The sequence below is a fragment of the Amblyomma mixtum genome, chromosome 3, assembly GCF_055824585.1.
Source record: "Amblyomma mixtum isolate Tamu chromosome 3, ASM5582458v1, whole genome shotgun sequence".
NCBI classification, from domain to species: domain Eukaryota; kingdom Metazoa; phylum Arthropoda; class Arachnida; order Ixodida; family Ixodidae; genus Amblyomma; species Amblyomma mixtum.
In genome coordinates this window covers 425,338,499-425,355,135 of record NC_143014.1, presented here as the reverse complement: position 1 = coordinate 425,355,135, position 16,637 = coordinate 425,338,499, and the positions used below count along the sequence as shown (strand labels likewise).

Sequence of the window (16,637 nt, the reverse complement as noted above, 5' to 3'; positions counted from 1 at the left end):
GGGCAGTTACGCTTTATGAATTTAACAAGACATTTTCAGTGTTCTTGGTCATGCATTTTCACAGCATACTAAAAAGAGCCAATGCACCAAAATCTGAAGCATGCAGCACAAGCCAGCAAACATTCCAGGCAATGCCTGCAAGCTCTTCGTGTTCCTGTGAAGAAGTGTGCAAATCCCCACGACACCTTGTCCACAGCACAGTAGAGGCATGGCAGCTGGCTGCGCAGAAACCTTCCAGAGTTTTCTTGCCTTTCCGTTCACTTCTGACCGATGGCACCGAGCATGCCGGAGGGAGACTCAGGGCGTGTGCATGCCGCCAACACTATCTTTGCGTGCACCCTAGCTTGGGCAAAGTAACTGAGACATGCAGAATGGCTATACATAACAGATGGCTTGCATAGTCAGGCAGTCTATGCAGAACCACAGCTCAAGCATGTGACGTTCATGCGTACATATTTAGGCAAGAATGCTTCATCCCGCTAGCCAGCCAACCTAAGACAGCTAGCTGCTCTGACCTGCTAAATTGCATGACTGACACCAAAAGATCAACATTCAAAGAAACACTGTTATAGGAAACTAACCGCTACTGCACACCTCCCAGGCTACATCAACTGCTGCTCAGCACGTCAATGACCAGCGTGAAATGTGCACTCCTATAGAAGTGTTACTGTCTTTTAAAAGGACCACTAGAGCATCCTCAGATCAACAGGCTATCACAGCACACATACAATAGTCCATGCACTGCTGTAAACCTACCAGTTTAATTAGACTGGCTATAGTTGATGTTAAAATGGTATCTCTGTGTACTTTAGCTTCCCCCACATCTGTAACTATTTTGCACTTGCACTTGATAGCTGTTTGGTATTGACATTTTCTCAGTGGCATAAACGACCGCTGCTCCATTACACTTTTAATTCCATCTCAATCTCTGCCTTACAGCCAGCAAAATCTGGGCACCAAACAGCCACCCCCATTCTCGTCACTCACTGGTGGTGTTTAGGCCGAGGCTGTCATTATAATATCGCAGCCTCCTCCATGTGTGACACCTACACCACCACCCCACTACAGTCTTTTTCGTGAGAACTTACAAACCAGGAAACTGCAGAAACCAGGAACATGAACGCAATGACAACTGATTTCATAAACCGCATTACAGTGCCTCCCCGTGTTCAGAGTGTTAATCAACAGAAGGCAAGAACAAACGCAAGTTGAAGATATCCTAGTTGAAATTAAGATAATGAAGTGGCCTTGGGCAGGGCACATAGCACACAGAACAGGAAACAGGTGGTGTTTTGAGTGACGCAAGGGACACCAAGTGAAGGAAAACAAAGCAGCAGAAGATCAGGTGGAGAGCTGAGGAGCAGTGGGATAAGCTCATAGCTCGCGCAAGGGTAGTGCGAATATTTGAACGTTTCGAATATCAAAGCGAATAATGCGGTATTCAATTCCGGCTTGAAGCGAATAGCAATATTCGAAAACGCCCAATATTTACAAAGTGTTTAGAAGCTCGAGAATGCATGAAAATATGCCATTAATTTGGACAAGAAAGAGATCAACCAAGTACAAATCTATGACTGATTATTCTGACTCTATGGGGATCGCTCAAACATAAAAAAAAAAATCAACTTTAGCCGAAAAATTCCCTTCAACTCCAAATTTACAAGCTACTGGAGGAAGCAATCGACGGTCTCATGCATGCTCTGACACTTCTGCGCCATTGCACTGCTCTGGATGTTGGTGCACGTCGTGCACACAGGCGACAGCTAAGTGGCTGCATCTGCAAACTCGGACTTCAACAGCTGCACACCACCTATGAGCACACGTGATCGTATAAAACCCAGATGCGAAAGTGCACACACTGCAATGGGAACTATGCTGCGCCCGCTGCCCACAGGGCCCGAAACGAAAAGACGAAGACTACAAAAAAGAAAATGCAGAACCACCAGCGTGCCTGAGACAAGCGATCCATCATAGAGCGCTTTAGTAGTTGTGACACTGCTGGAAACCAACTTCGAAGCCAGCGGTACATTTTTGTTTACACCCTTCAAAGGCTCATATTTGATGAGAGCTGAAGTACCAGTTATTGTAGGTACCACAATGTGAAAGTCAGGACTGCAAAGCATTTTGAAGCAGATGCGTGGTCTTCTAAGGGCAATACAATCTTCTCGTGCCCACAGCATTGGAGTAGGGGTACACCGCCCATGTGTTTCGCTGCTACTTTTTTACACCCACAGCAGCACAACGCACAACATTTCAAAGCTGATCTACGCAGGGACACTCGGAGACACATCTCGGAAATTGCGGGTACCATGCCTTCTGATTGACGCAGATTGGTGTGCCACTGATGGCGCGTACGCAGTGCCTTCGTTCGCGAATGTCTTTCGACTTTTGTGTAGCACAAGACATCTGGACAATGCGCAATGATGTATGCGTAGTGCACTCACACAACCGCATGCCATAAGAGTGAGATAAGAGAAATTGAGCAATCAGTTGCACCGTGTTTGAAATTTCAGCCAGTGTTAAGCGGCAACTTGATGACCACTTCCTAGGCGTACGTGCGTAGTGCCTGCACACTCAGAGCCGCGCCAAAGGATGTCGAAAAGGGGCATGCAGCTCCACCCGTGCTCCAGATGTGCTCCAGGTGCTCCACCCGTGCGCCTAGGATGTGTCTATTGAGTTAGCGCTTCTTACACTGACTCAGTGGGATGCGTGACTCAGTGCCCGCATTTCAACAGCCTATGTTTAGCGCGTGCAGAATGGCGACAGCAGACCGGCCAAAGTGGGACTCCAGACTTCACAGGCACTTTGGCAACCACCGTATTCAACAGCTTCTGGCGAGTTGCACAGATGCCGAGCACACTTATGGGCTGTGTGAGTCTTGTAGCGGCTACTGATGCAGTTCCATTGCTGTTGCGGCGTCAGCACAAACGACCGAAGGCGTGAAAATAAAACTTGGCTGCGGCAAACGAGATACCCACAAACTGGCTCTGACGCAGGTTTCTGTCATCTGCGTTTGCCTTGTCACCGCAACTTTAAAATGCAATTTCTAGGTTCCGACAGATGAGGACTGTGCAGGATTAAAGCAGCTTGAGCGAAAACAGTGCACAAGCGAACACGTGTGACCAAACTTTGCCCACTCCACGCACCCTCCCTCTTCACTGCTGTCTCCCTTCCACCGATCCACCAACACCTGCTCAGGCAGACGGAGAACCATCGCAAGGCATTTAGGACACTCCGTGCATGCAAATGATTACAAGAGCCACAAAGCCTTGCAAATTCCAGAGAAGCATGCTGTCCTTACTAGAAGTAAAAAAAAAAAGAAAACAGCAGACAACGATGCACATTTTTACGAGTGCTTCCCGCCTACTACGTTTCCCGACTGAAACGTTTTTTTTCCACCATCCCGTGAAAAACGTAACACCACTGTTCTACTGTAAAAGCAATACTTTCCTGCCTTTACTGCCCTGACCGTCATGTGCCTGCATACAGCATATTGCACAGATGCCATAGTGTAGTTTTGCTTTCCTAAACCAATGTCTTGCTGAAGCCTGGACATCACAAAGACAATGCACCTTATCTGTTTCATCCGGCACCACACTCACCAAGATGCTCATTCGGATAGTCAGAAACAAAAGAAACTATTCATTTCATGAGATAAAACTCGATACATAAGTGCCTTAAAGAACCTCATTGTTGTCAACAATATGCGAACTGAACAAATACAGATGACTGCTGTAAAATACACTTCACAGCACAGTAAAAACTCACCACATTACACAACAAATTCCATTAAATGAATACTAGTTTAAACACTGTCTACTTTTTCTGGGAAGTGAAGCTTTTAGAGAAGTTTAGGGACCCCACTCATGGTGGCACGTGAATCAGTACAGATTTTGTGGAAAAAATATGCCTTCATTTAAGCCATTTGATTTCGCACACTCTCAACATGCTGGTGACCTCATCCATGGCATCACTACAGATACCCTGCCGAGAACTTTCTGATAATTTTGGCAACCTTCACAGAGACAGAAGTGAAACGTGGCCAGCATGGTGAAAATGGCATGCAATTCATAACATGAGCAGTCAAAGAAGTACTGATGATGGGGGCAGAATCCGGGACTTCATTAGCGATTTTCTCAGCAGTGCAGTCACTGTTCCGCGTGGAAAAGACCTCCTCAGTGTTCCTGAACAGCAATCTATCAATCCGACATAAAGAGTCTTGTTTCTGTAATATATCTCCCTTCACTCTTCGAGGAAGTGGCCTCATAGCACAGAAGAAAAGGGGAGAGGGGCACTCAATGGGTAGACAATGCTACCTGCCCTTCTACCCTTCAGACAAAGGACACTGCGCTTCTCTTCACGGCAAGTCATAACAGAGGAGATCACATCACAAGCTTCAATCAAAACAACTTGAACTGATCCGCCTGTTGATCTCATTGCATGCGCTGTTTACACTGTCTTCTAGCCAGGGCAGAAACGGGCAACATGCCAAGCAGTGCAAAAACTTCACTGGGTGGGTGGAAACTCACACACAGCACGGAAGTCAGCCTCACATGAGAATGATAAGTACGCTTAGTCCACTAAATGTAATTTTGGGATGTAACGGACAAAAGCCATGTGATGGCCATGTTTGTTCTAATCAGGATCGACAGTACACGTTACTGGTAGCAATATTCTGTTTCTTTTCAAAGCCCAATGACCAAATAAAACGACAGCTAAAGAAGCTGTCCAATAGTAGACATCCTCAAAGAAGCATGATTCAGCATGTGCGGCACCCTATCCGAGACCCCAGTCGATGACAAATCAAATTCCTGTCGTTCAATGCACATATAACAGCTTGCAACAGCCATCAACACCAAGAAATGCACAAGCGCAGCAGTCGGTGTGATTAAGTTAGTGTAAGGAGAGTAAGGGGCAACACAAGGAGCAGGTGAGCTCCTGTTTCATGATGACCCCTTGCAGCAGTGAGAGCACAATCTGTCGGCTGCCGCTCTACTGTAATGTATCTTGAACAAAAATTGAAAGCTGCCCACCTGAATGAAGAACAGTTTAGGCTTGCCAAGAAGGGTGGGGCAGACATCGCCACGGAAAGGATCCATCACACTGTCTACCGGGAACTTGCCGTCAGTTGCGTATAGGACATCACGGTCACCATGTGTCAGGATGCAGCAGACAAAGCAGTCATCATTGGAGTAGTTCTGTGCACCCACTGCAAGAATTAAAAGAAAAGATTAGAAAATCGTGAGGCACTATGACCAAGAGACAAACAAACAATGCTAAGATGAATGTTCTTATCTTTTTCCCTCATACTGTTTGCTTCTGCACAATGGCTTCTACAAGCTCATCTCCACCGAAAAAGCACATACAGTCGAACCCCGCAATAACGAAACCGCCGGGGAAGGAAAACCTTTTCGTTGTCGTGAGAATTTCGCTGTCGCGAAAATGGACAAACAAGCACACCCATTACCTTCCAGAACCAAAATTTAATGAAAAAAGTCGCTTATTTTGCTCTGCTTGACATTGCTGTGCAGGAGCTTGACGACTCTGGCTGGAGTCGGCTTGACGGCTCTGGAGTGCCGCCATGATGCCATTCTTTGATTTCAGAATCGTAGAAAGTGAGCTGCACGGGATACTGAACTCCTCCGCAATGTCCGTCTTCTTTCTACCTTTTTCAGCTTCGGCGATGATAGCAGCCTTTTCCTGCAGCGTCAAAAACTTGCGCTTCTTTACAGGAGACAGCATGTTTCCGACAGTCGAAAAACAACAAAAAACACTGTACACAAGCAAGTCGCGGGCGAATTCGGCTTGCACAAGGCGGACGGTGAGATCGGCAAGATAGCGTGGTCGGCGCACTAGAGAAAAGAAAAAAAAAGGGTTCCTTGCTCTTCCCTGGTTGGCCGGCGGTGTAGTCACGCGAAACGTCACGTGCGTTCGTAGTCGCCAACAGACGGGCTAGCAAAAAGCCGCTTTCAGCGGGCAAAAAAAGAAATTGCTTTGCTATCATCATTACCGAACCAACTGAAAGTAAACAAAAATGGCTGCGCCGGTGCTTGTTGGCAGGTGAAATGAATGGGCCCGACTTGTCGGATGAGTGTGCTGCTGCAGTTTTGCCCATTCTATGTTCCCGACTGGCTGATGTGCCGAAAAAATGTTGCAGATCACTACCTCAAACTTTCGTTAATGCGGGACTGCTTTTTAAAAACCCTTCGCTGTTGAGAGGGGACAAATGTATTGAACCCTATGGGAGTTGGCCGGGGGCGCCAGAATTTTTCGTTGCCGCGAGAATTTCGTTCTTGAGGGCTTTCGTTATTGAGGGGTTCAACTGTATTCACACCAACATCAATGAAAAAATGCCAACTACACAATACGAGAAGCCTATTACACAAATGACATACTCTTGCCATCTTTTTTTTACCTGAAAAAAGCCTACAGGCTTTTTTTGCAGCAAGATGCTAAACTATTTGAGTTCTTTCCTTTCAGTACATACATTTAAAGTATGACGAGGTACAACTCTTTCACAAAGTTTCGTGCAAGAAAATACTGCACTGCAGGAATGTATCTCCTAAGTACAGCACTGTTTGTAGTAAAAATGAACTCCCTACCAAAAATAACACCCAAGCTGATCATGTACTCAGTCTATGTTGACGATCTAGATAGCCTCTACTTCTTCCAACATAACAATGAATAGAAGACAATTTAGCAGACTGGTCACGTAAAAAAATAGGTTTATATTCTGCCCTGAAAAATGAGCGGTGCTCTTTTTTTTTTTCATTACAACAAGTCATACAACCAAATCTCACTCTCTACATAAACAAGGCAGCACTACCTGCAAAAAACCAACATAAAGTTTTAGGTGCAAACTTTGACAGAAATGTTACTTTTCTACCAAGCAAATGCATAAAAGAAAGCTTCTCACACCTTCAACATTCTAAAGGTGTTGTCAAGGAAGTGCTGGGACTCCAAAAGAACATGTCTATTACACATGTATTGTTCTACTGTACACTCTGGTCTAGATTACAGACGCAGTATATGGCCCAACAAGAATGTCATATGTGGAATGGTTAAACTCAGCCCGCACTGCAGGTAAGCATCATTCCATTAGTGCATACAGAACACCAACCATGAACAGCCTCTATCAGGCAAAACAACCACACTCACATGTCACACAACTTTAATACCCTGTCAAACAGGCACTGCAAAGGCCTTTGTGTTGATCCAATTGGCTAGAGGGATCCCCCAAGGTGAAGATTTGTAATAAGGGAGCAATTACTCATTAGCATCCAACAAAGCACAGCCATACAGCTACAAATGAAAAAGCTTTCACAGAAACTATGTAGTTGAAGAAAAATTTGTCCTAGTGCAGGGTTCGAACCCGGGACCACCACCTCAACACAACAGTCACTCCACCAACTGAGCTAACCCAGGCGGCCAGAAGATGGCAGGGCAAGAGCGAATTGATCAGCAACTCGAAGTGGGAACGCTACTGGTCCAGTGTTTAGGGAAATTCCCCAAGGAGGAGTTGATATGTAACAAGCATCAGCATCCACCCAAGAGCATACACCATACGGCTACAAAGAAAAGCTATACAGTTTTCATAAAAGCTATGATTCAAAGTTGGAGTAAATAATGGAGTAACTACTCATTAGCATCCATCCAAGCGCTGCCACATAGCTACTGAGCGACTGCTCCGGTGAGGCAGTCGTGCCGGGTTCGAACCCCGGACTGGGACGAATTTTTCTTCAACTACGAAGTTCCTATGAAAGCTATATAGCTTTCCTTTTTAGCCGTACGGCTGTGTTTGGGTGAGTGCTAATGAGTAATTAATCCCTTGTGGCAAATCAACTCCACCTTGGGGGATACCCTTAACACTGGACCAACACTAGGATGCCTGAGTGCAGGAGCCACAAAAACGTCTCTGAGGTAAACGTACTCAGCTGATATCTGCCTGGTCAGGTAAAATTCAGAAGTACAAAGAATGAAGTCAATGCTAGTCAAGAGACTTCTCCCAGCCTAGATCACTCAACATGGTGTGGCTGGTGTGGTGGGCAAAACATTCAGGTGCGACGCACACTGAGACTGCTCTAATCAAGAGAAGAAAGGCAATGGGAAAACACGTAACACATGCAAGGACTGCATGTGCAGAGGCCAAAATGGTAGTTGTCGCCTATCAGGCGATGCCCCTTCACATCAAGTTTCCAACAGGGAGAAGTTTGTAGTATCTTCAGTGCCTCTGTGGTTCTTATGCTTTTGTCCACCACAGGAAAAAAAAAATTGAAAAAGTTGTCACTGTAGACCTGAAGCATGAAGGCTTCATCGCCAGCCTGATTTGCCGCATGGCATATCCTCCAGGCTTGCCCTTTTTCACAACGGTCCTGGGAAACATTTTCACTCCTTCACATAAGCATCAAACCCGTCTGCCCCTAGTCTGTGATTGGCTATTCATAAATTATGTTGAAGGGATTAGCGAGCAGCTCCCAAGTGTATGCACTTAGAAAGAAGCATCATCTAATCCACAAGTAGTTTTCAACACTTCGATACTCACCCCAACTCAAAATTCGTTTATCAAAAGAAAGTGCCGAAGGACTGTTTTACCGAAGGCCAGCTACGAGCGTCCTTGCATTGGCAAGATGACAAACTATGTCCGAAGCATGACCACACAAGAGTTTTCGCTCGCTTGAAAAACCTGCACTCCCACTGAGCACTGCACCCGGTGTGGCAGTGAAGCCTAAGAGAGGGGGGTGCTGCCAAATTTGCACACCCTGGGCCTATGCAACATTACTTACCGCAGCAATAACCTGCTATGCTCAAAACTTTCTCCTGCGTAACAAGCTAAACCAGTCTCGAAACGTGAAAATCTTTAATGGCCTAGTCCCAGAGGACGTATCAGTGTAAGTGCAACTGGCGTGGTCTCGCATGGTTTCGGAAAAAATTCAGCTGCTGGCTGCACGGTGCAGTAGACCTCATTTGGTGACAGCTGTACTTTTTTTCATACTACAGTAGCCAACCGATATTTTGGACTCCAATAATTCGGAATAGTGCAATATTTCAGACTTCGCTGAGGAACCGTCGCGCACCTCATAGGAACATGTACATTTTCACGACCGATATTTCGGCCTTTGTGGAGTCTAAAAGTTCGAATTTTCGGATTAAAACAGACACCAACAATATTGTGGTGAGTGTTTTTCAACCGAAAGTTTGTTATTTCGGCCTAATATAGACGCGAGCGGGCATCGCTGTCACTACCAACCCGTTTGCTCGGCGGGCACAATTGGACTGGCTTGGATAGGCTTGGCTATTTGTTCTACATCGTTGCCATTCGATATAATGAGATGCTTTCCATTGCCATCAAAATGGCCTACAAAGGGCGCACGATCGCATTTAAAACGGTACAGCGGGACAGCTGCAGCGTCCGCCGTGGTGCGGGGCAGCAAACGCGGTAGACGGGAGGAGGAGGGGGGAGGGGGGGGACTGCATTCGGAGGCACTCGCTTCCGCTCGCGTATTCGCGAACGTCATTGCTCCATGCAAACTGACTTCTTGCTTCGCACAGCGAGTCCATTCATTCGCGGCATGACCACGGCCGCGTCGCACTATCTGGTATCATGATGTGATAGGGTGCGGGCATGAGGAAAGCACGGCTATGACTCAGACAGAGTCTAATATTATCGCTTGCAGGAGGAACATGGGGAGCAGTGATTTTCGCGATTTTGAAAGCCGGTTTTTCGCAGAAAAGTTTATTTTTTTAAGTTGGCCGATTTTTGGACTGTGATTACTCGCACCATTTTTCCGGTCCCGCCGAGTCCAAAAAATCAGTCAGCAACTGTATTCAGTTGTCGCATAGTGGAAAGCACTGACTATATGTAGAACTAGGTAGCGATCTTGGTTTTTTCGACTTTTTGGATGATAAAAGAGGCGCAAAATGTAACTTCGAGCCATGCAAAGAGCGATATGATAGCCGTCAAGACCTCTACGGTGTGCACTTCATTAATGATAAGCAAAGCACTTTTTTGGAGCATACATGTCTTTAGATGCAATTTTTTAGTGAACAGGCAAAACAGGTCTTGTTTGTTCCGTCAATCTCCTGAAGTCCTGAATGTATCTGATAGTTGCCGTGGCGCTCATAAGCCTGGATAGCGATACTTCTCAAAGTATCCCTAACACGCAAGAAATCATCATCAGAAACCTCTTTGACATTCAGCTCCACTGAGAGCCACAGTCAGAAAGGTCACTTTGGCCAATCAAGTCAGATTTTCGGCACACCCACAATGACCCCTGTTTTCACGTGATTGTGCAGCCAGTAATACAGTAACACAGACCAATCATTTTTTTTTAGAAAAGCGCAAAAAGTACACCAGAGAACCTTCTGAGTATCTGCTCACTCTTCCAGGCACCACAGAGCCTTTCTTTTGCCCGTTTTTTGTTTATTTCAATTTCTGGAACGCCCCCCCACCTCCCAGCCTTCACCATTCATTTGTCCTGAGCCCCACCCGAGAAAATTTTCTGGCTATGAACTGCCCTACATGGCCCAAACACATGATCTGCTACAACCTTAGTACATCCTCCCCACCATTGTGATATCACCTTAACGTACTTCCACACACACAAAAAAAAAACACAAAAACATTTTTACAAAAACATCACACACCAAAGGAAAAATATGAGGATTGCACAAAATTCTACACAGACGGTTTGAAAATGGCAATTTATGCAGAAAGTGATGCAGCACAATTAAGTAGAGAAACTAATCAGACTGTTGCAATGCACGTCAATTTTTACTTCCGAAAGTTATGCTGTCTGTGGCACTGTGGAAAAATTTTAAAATGAGAACATCAAAAACAGCATTATCTACACATATATTCCCTCAGCCTACTGAAAGCACTACACTCCAAAAACACTCAAACCATTAGTACCCTTAAAAACACAGTCACTAGACAAGGACATATGATAAGGCTCTGCTGGGTCGTGATAAGTGGTCGTGATAAGTGGAGAGAGATGATTCATGTGCTATACAAGCTGGCAGCAGTACAATCAAGGCAGCAGACATGCCCCACAGGAATTTCATGCCAGTGCACAGTAAACACAAATGTACTAAATGGCAGGACACATGGAATAAGACACAAAGAACACTTTGTCGAAGAGATTTCATGCCGTCTTCACACTGGACACTCACACATTATGCACAGCTTCACACTCACAAAACAATAAAAGCCTATACGCAAATTATGTAGATATGTGACAACAACAGCAGGCCATATTTATAGTTCTAATGCACAAATCCTGAGAAGCTAAGGCAAAAGTATCTCATGTAGTTTTATGATGAGTACATTTCCTTCCACTTCAGCTTGCTTCTCGAAGATGCTGAACAAATTTTTATATTCCTAACAGAGGCAAATGTTTGAACAGCCTGCACTGTATTGCGACATTTAGTTCTACTCCAGCAGACATTTACCCAACATTTGGCGCATGGTAGGCTCAGGGAATTCATAAAACCCAACACAACAACAACAAATTAAATGCTGCTGTTTTGACCATCTGCCTGACAGGTGCCAGACATGCCACGCCTGTTCAAAATGCTTCACTGGCCTGCAATCCCCATATGGAAGTAGTAACAATGGGTGCAAAACTCAAATCACTATCTCCTAAGCAGTATTAGACACATTTTCACTCGTACACTCTAGTTTTCTTTCACTCCCTACACCAGCGTTATACAGTCGACGACCGAAAATTCGGACACCTGATTTTTCGGACATGCTTGATTATTCGGACTTTTTCGCGGCACCGCGACATGGCCCATAGAGCCAATGTGTAAGAGCGCTTGAAATTTCGGACGCACCGCAACTGACCACTCGATTTTTCGGACCTCGTTCGCACTCGCCGCCAGTACCCAAGCCGCCATATAATGTGTACAGTGGAACCTCATTAATTCAGACTGCAGGAGATATCGAAAACTTGATCAAACAAAACGAAATTCAAGCTTAAAGGGAGCCTCTTGCGACGCTGAAATTCTGCGCGAGTCGGCACATTGCGCTCGCGTGTTTTCGAATTCGTACTGTCCTTGAATGTCTTCCACCGCACGAACATTAACCGTAGTCTGAGTTCACGGAACTCATCTGTGCCGAGTCTTTAGTCCCGAACACGGAACGCGAATACGATCGCGGAGCGCTTGATCGCGGAGGCTACGCGCACGCCGTGGCCTCCGCGATTGAAGCGCGCTTCGGGCCGCGCCGCGCCGCCGGATCTTATCGCGCCGCCGGATCTTATCTCGGCCGCGATCTGCTCCGGCGCTGCGCCGTTCGCGGAGGCGACGCGCGCGCACCGGAGCTTCCAAGTGCCGTCTATGGATGGCGCCGTTGGATGGCGCCGTGATCATTATCTTTTCTCTGCCGCGATTTTCCGCTGTTCACATCGGCATCAGTATCCCCAGCTCCAGCCTTTCGTGGCGTGTTAGCATGCGTGCTAGCGCGTTCGCCGTGATAGTGGCTTTCGCGTGCTGCCGCCGAGCTTCACAGTTTTAGCGCGATGGGCAAGCACCTTAAGCTACACGGCTGGGAGTTAGCTCTCGAACGCGGTCGGAAAGCGTGCGGCGGGCGGGAAATTCGACGTGGCCGAGAAGTGCGTCCGATGATAGTGCAACCAAAAGAGAAACACAAGCTGCAAAAAGCGCGCTTTCCGAGGCAAGCCGTGCGAGTTTCCTGAACTGGAAGAAGAGCTGCTCCTCTATGTGATGGAATTTCGGAACAACGGCTACGCGTTGACAGCGGACATGCTGCGCGGCTTCTTTTGGCATGAGCGTGCACCAGAGCGCAGCACCAGCTCAGGAGTCTAAATACTTCGCGAGTGACGATTGAACGTAGAATAAATGTCGCTCAATCCCTGGTTGGTGTGTTTTTACTTTAAAAAAAATTTTTTTTCGCATATCGCGTGTATGGGCAGCACCCCGAAAATTGGCCCTCGAATCTGGAAAAAAAAAAGTGCGGCCCTTATACGCGTTTATAGGGTATTTCGCGCGGCAAAATAGACTCATGAGGAGCTTTAGAATGTGTGCAATACAATTGGCCGCTTTCTCCGGCATAGTGGAAATAAGTTCGCGATTTTTTCGGTGAAATTTGATTTTCCGGACTGCCCGATTTTTCGGTCGTTTTCGCGGTCCCTAGAGAGTCCGAAAAATCGGTCGTCGACTGTATTTATTCCACTGTGTCCAAATTTCATCTCCACGGAATAACACCTTAGCCAAACTCTCGAAACGAGCCAACATTGCAATTTATAGTATACACTGCACGAGGACTTTAAAATCGTACGTAGTGCCATTCAATGCATTTCCATTATCTTCACAATGACTGGCTCTTGCTTCTGCATTATGAAAGCCATGCAAGGTCAGTGGTTCAACTTACGTCGTTCCAGCTCCTCCAGCATGTCCTTGCGAGACAAGTTTGCATGAATGACCGGCTCGAAGCCCAATTCCCGGAAGCGAAAGTAGAGATTCTCAGCATCCAGGTCTGTGCCTCGTCGTTCACTCAGCTTCGTGTGGGCCTCAAAATACTGCAGGATCAGAGCAGAGCAGTGCGAAAATGCAACGGGCTTTGGTTTCACACCCTGAAGAGATGGGAACTTTACTGCTGTGCAGTCAAAAAGTTTCTCAGAAAAGGAACAATGGAATATACAGTAAAGAACGCGATAATTTTCGTCAAAAGCAAAATAAATATCAAATATAGCAAAACCTGCCTGACAAGCCCTTTACTAAAGTTCTTATTTCTAGCTTGTAGGAGTTTGGTCTCGGTGAAACACCCATGGGCTCCCATGCCTCATATTATTACCTGGTAAGTCCTAATATACGCCACTATTCCCACATGTCAAAGTCATCATTCTGATGCAGATATTCAAAAATTTATGGTGTCGTAGTAAAAATGATAATTTACTAAATGATTCACAGAGGTCCCTGCATTTCCAGGGTTTGCTAAGGTGCAGGAATGCAAAGAGTAGTCTCCACACCAGCTGTGCATTACCAGCATCATTACCATCACACTATCTGCACATATTTAAAGCAGTTGCAAGTCCAGGCACGCGGCCACTTCATGGCTCCTTCCTTTAAAGGTGCAGTGAAGAGGAATCTGAACTCGTCTTTTTTCCGCAGGAACTCAATCTGCACGCTCCGAGCATTCTTAAGCCCCACCTCGATGGACACTTCCCAGGCGTACACGCGAAGCGCCTGCGCGCCCAGCACACGCCGCGACGGGCGTCGAAAAGTGGCATTCACCTCCATGCTACTGGTGCTGGCTCACTCCCCCTCCCAAGCCGACTAAAAGAATGTCAAGCCATGAACAAAAGATGGTTGGGGGGCGCTGAAAGGACGAATTAAACCGCGAAGAAAAGTTCGGGGAACACGAAGCTATGAAGAAAAAAGTCCTCGAGAGCCCCGCAGTCCTCCGATAGTTGTCAACTGACGCTTGTGCGCAGGCGCCGATATCTGACATGCACAGATATCTGCGCCCTGCTCGCGCCTGCTCGCGCGTTGCGCCTCGCGCATGCGCAGACAGGCTCCAGCGTACGCCCGTGCACGTAGGCGCTCCGCCCGTACGCCTCGGAAGTGGGGCTTTAGAAACTTCGATTTATTGCCCTGTGTGGCCGATTTCCCTAATGAAATTGAATTAACGTCCGGCTCCCACCTTTTCTTTTTTTAATTCTCCCCGTACCGACACGTGGAGTGCCTTTCACCCAGTCCCGTGGCGGCTTGCCGCTCTGCCATCGGCAGAGTAATACGTAGTAATCCATAGAAGCAAATATTCCGCACATATTTTTATTTCTGCGGGCTTATTTTGTGGCTACATTATCTGCGAATGAAACTATTTATTCATGAAAACCTAAAAAACAAAATAAAGCGAAAGCAAAGCCTCCACGGAGCTGGTTGAAGGGCACTCCACGCGTTGGTCGACTCCGCCCACCGCACGGGGAGAATTCAAAAAATAATGGCGGGAGCCGGACGTTAATCCGATTTAATTAGGGAAATCGGCCACACAGGGCAATAAGTCGAAGTTTCTAAGAATGCTCGGAATGTGTAGATTGAGTTCCTGCAGCAAAAAGACGAGTTCAGATTCCTCTTCAGTGCACCTTTAATATCTGCACCCTGCCTTGTCATGCTAGATGCATCCCATTCACTTTCTGTTGAGTTCACACCTGTTCTACAAGTGTGGGTTTAGACTTTTGCCCAGAGAGGACCAGCTCATGGTTAGCCACTCCTGCCAAGCGGAATCCAAGAGACCAGGACACGAACTGTCATAAGCAAACTGCAAAACGAGGAATGCAAGCCTCATCCCAGACTTGCTTACAATTTAGGCAGGTCCTGCTGATGATGTGCAGTGGCAGCAGCTCAGGAAAAAAATTTAATACTTATGAGATGTGAACTGGGTTAACACCTGTAAGTGTTGCACCAAAGTTTTTTCGAACTATCGGCGACAAGTGGAGTATGTTTTTCTCAATGTGCTAGAACTAAAATTAGGACAAATAAACCTTCAATAAGTGAAAACTGTGGCTCAATCATCAATTTTAAGGCTGAGCAATACATGTAAACTAAATGTTCTGCCAGCTGCTATCCTTATTTAGCAAAGATGTGAACACCATATGAACAAGGCTTCCATTACGCAAAGCCATAATCACCACTTTTCAAATGCGAGGCTGACAAGTAACCTTAGTAACCTTTCTGCAATATTCTTAAACCTCTCAAGTTTAGTTTCTCTTCATTCAAGAGAGAAAAGCACAGTCCACCAAGAGATATCACAAAAATCAAGAAAATTTCGAGAAAAATTAATTTTAGAAAACACCAGATTTCATACCTATAAGGTCATTCTAAATATGCCCAAAAAAAATTTCCCAAAAAACAGCACAGAAATGACTTTAAAAAATGTTTTTCTGATGGTATGTAGCAAAAAACTGGCTGAAATCTCCTCGAAAATACCAGTTATCTCATACGAGTTTTTTGACCTGACTGCCCTGCTTGCACAAAGCGTAGCACAACAATTTTCACAACTGATTTTCACGCAGTTTGTTGCACTGTGTTTCCTGATAAATTCTTTATGCAGTGGCATTCTTATAGTGCGAATTCTTTCATTCTTTATGTTGTCACTAATTTGACATGACAACAATGAGTACATTACACAAGTGTGGATATAAAATTCTATATAGAAAAATGTCAGGCTGCTAAAAATATTTGGAGAAGGTGAGTGCATCAACCATTCCTTTTGGGTAAAACCTACGAGTGACTACTGACTCCTACCATGCATTGTTGGGTAAAGGGTGACTACTGACTCTTACCATGCATTATTGTCACGCAAAGCTTTCTGGAAGTTTGGTACACCAATACAGCATATAAAAAAACTACTCAAGATATTTCAGTGATATTTTATATTCAAGCATTCATTCGGCTTTCCAATAAGCATGCCAAATTTCACAGCTGTACTCAAAAAAATAACAACATTCACCTCTGAAACCTGCATCCACCTTTAAAGAGTTTTAGGTGCCTTACCTTAACAAGCACAAATAAACTTTCATAGAGCATGAAATGCTTGCAAGTGGCATTTCAGAAGCTACAATGAGCAAGTTTTAAAAACCAAAAGCAAACTTCACAGCAAAGCTTGAAATCTGCCA

At 45.7% G+C, this 16,637-nt stretch overlaps 1 protein-coding gene across 3 annotated transcripts in view; it reads right to left on the bottom strand.

Moving 5' to 3' along the window:
- Positions 1 to 16,637, bottom strand: part of LOC149357947 (caspase drICE-like) — a 37,788-nt gene that overhangs the window by 12,365 nt on the left and 8,786 nt on the right. For all 3 annotated transcript variants that reach the window (XM_089585006.1, XM_089585007.1, XM_089585005.1), the window contains 2 exons: positions 13,391 to 13,538; positions 5,034 to 5,209 (listed from right to left, as the gene is read on the bottom strand). In XM_089585006.1, the coding sequence (XP_089441132.1) occupies positions 5,034 to 5,209; positions 13,391 to 13,538 (324 nt within the window). The remainder of the gene's footprint in view (positions 1 to 5,033; positions 5,210 to 13,390; positions 13,539 to 16,637) is intronic.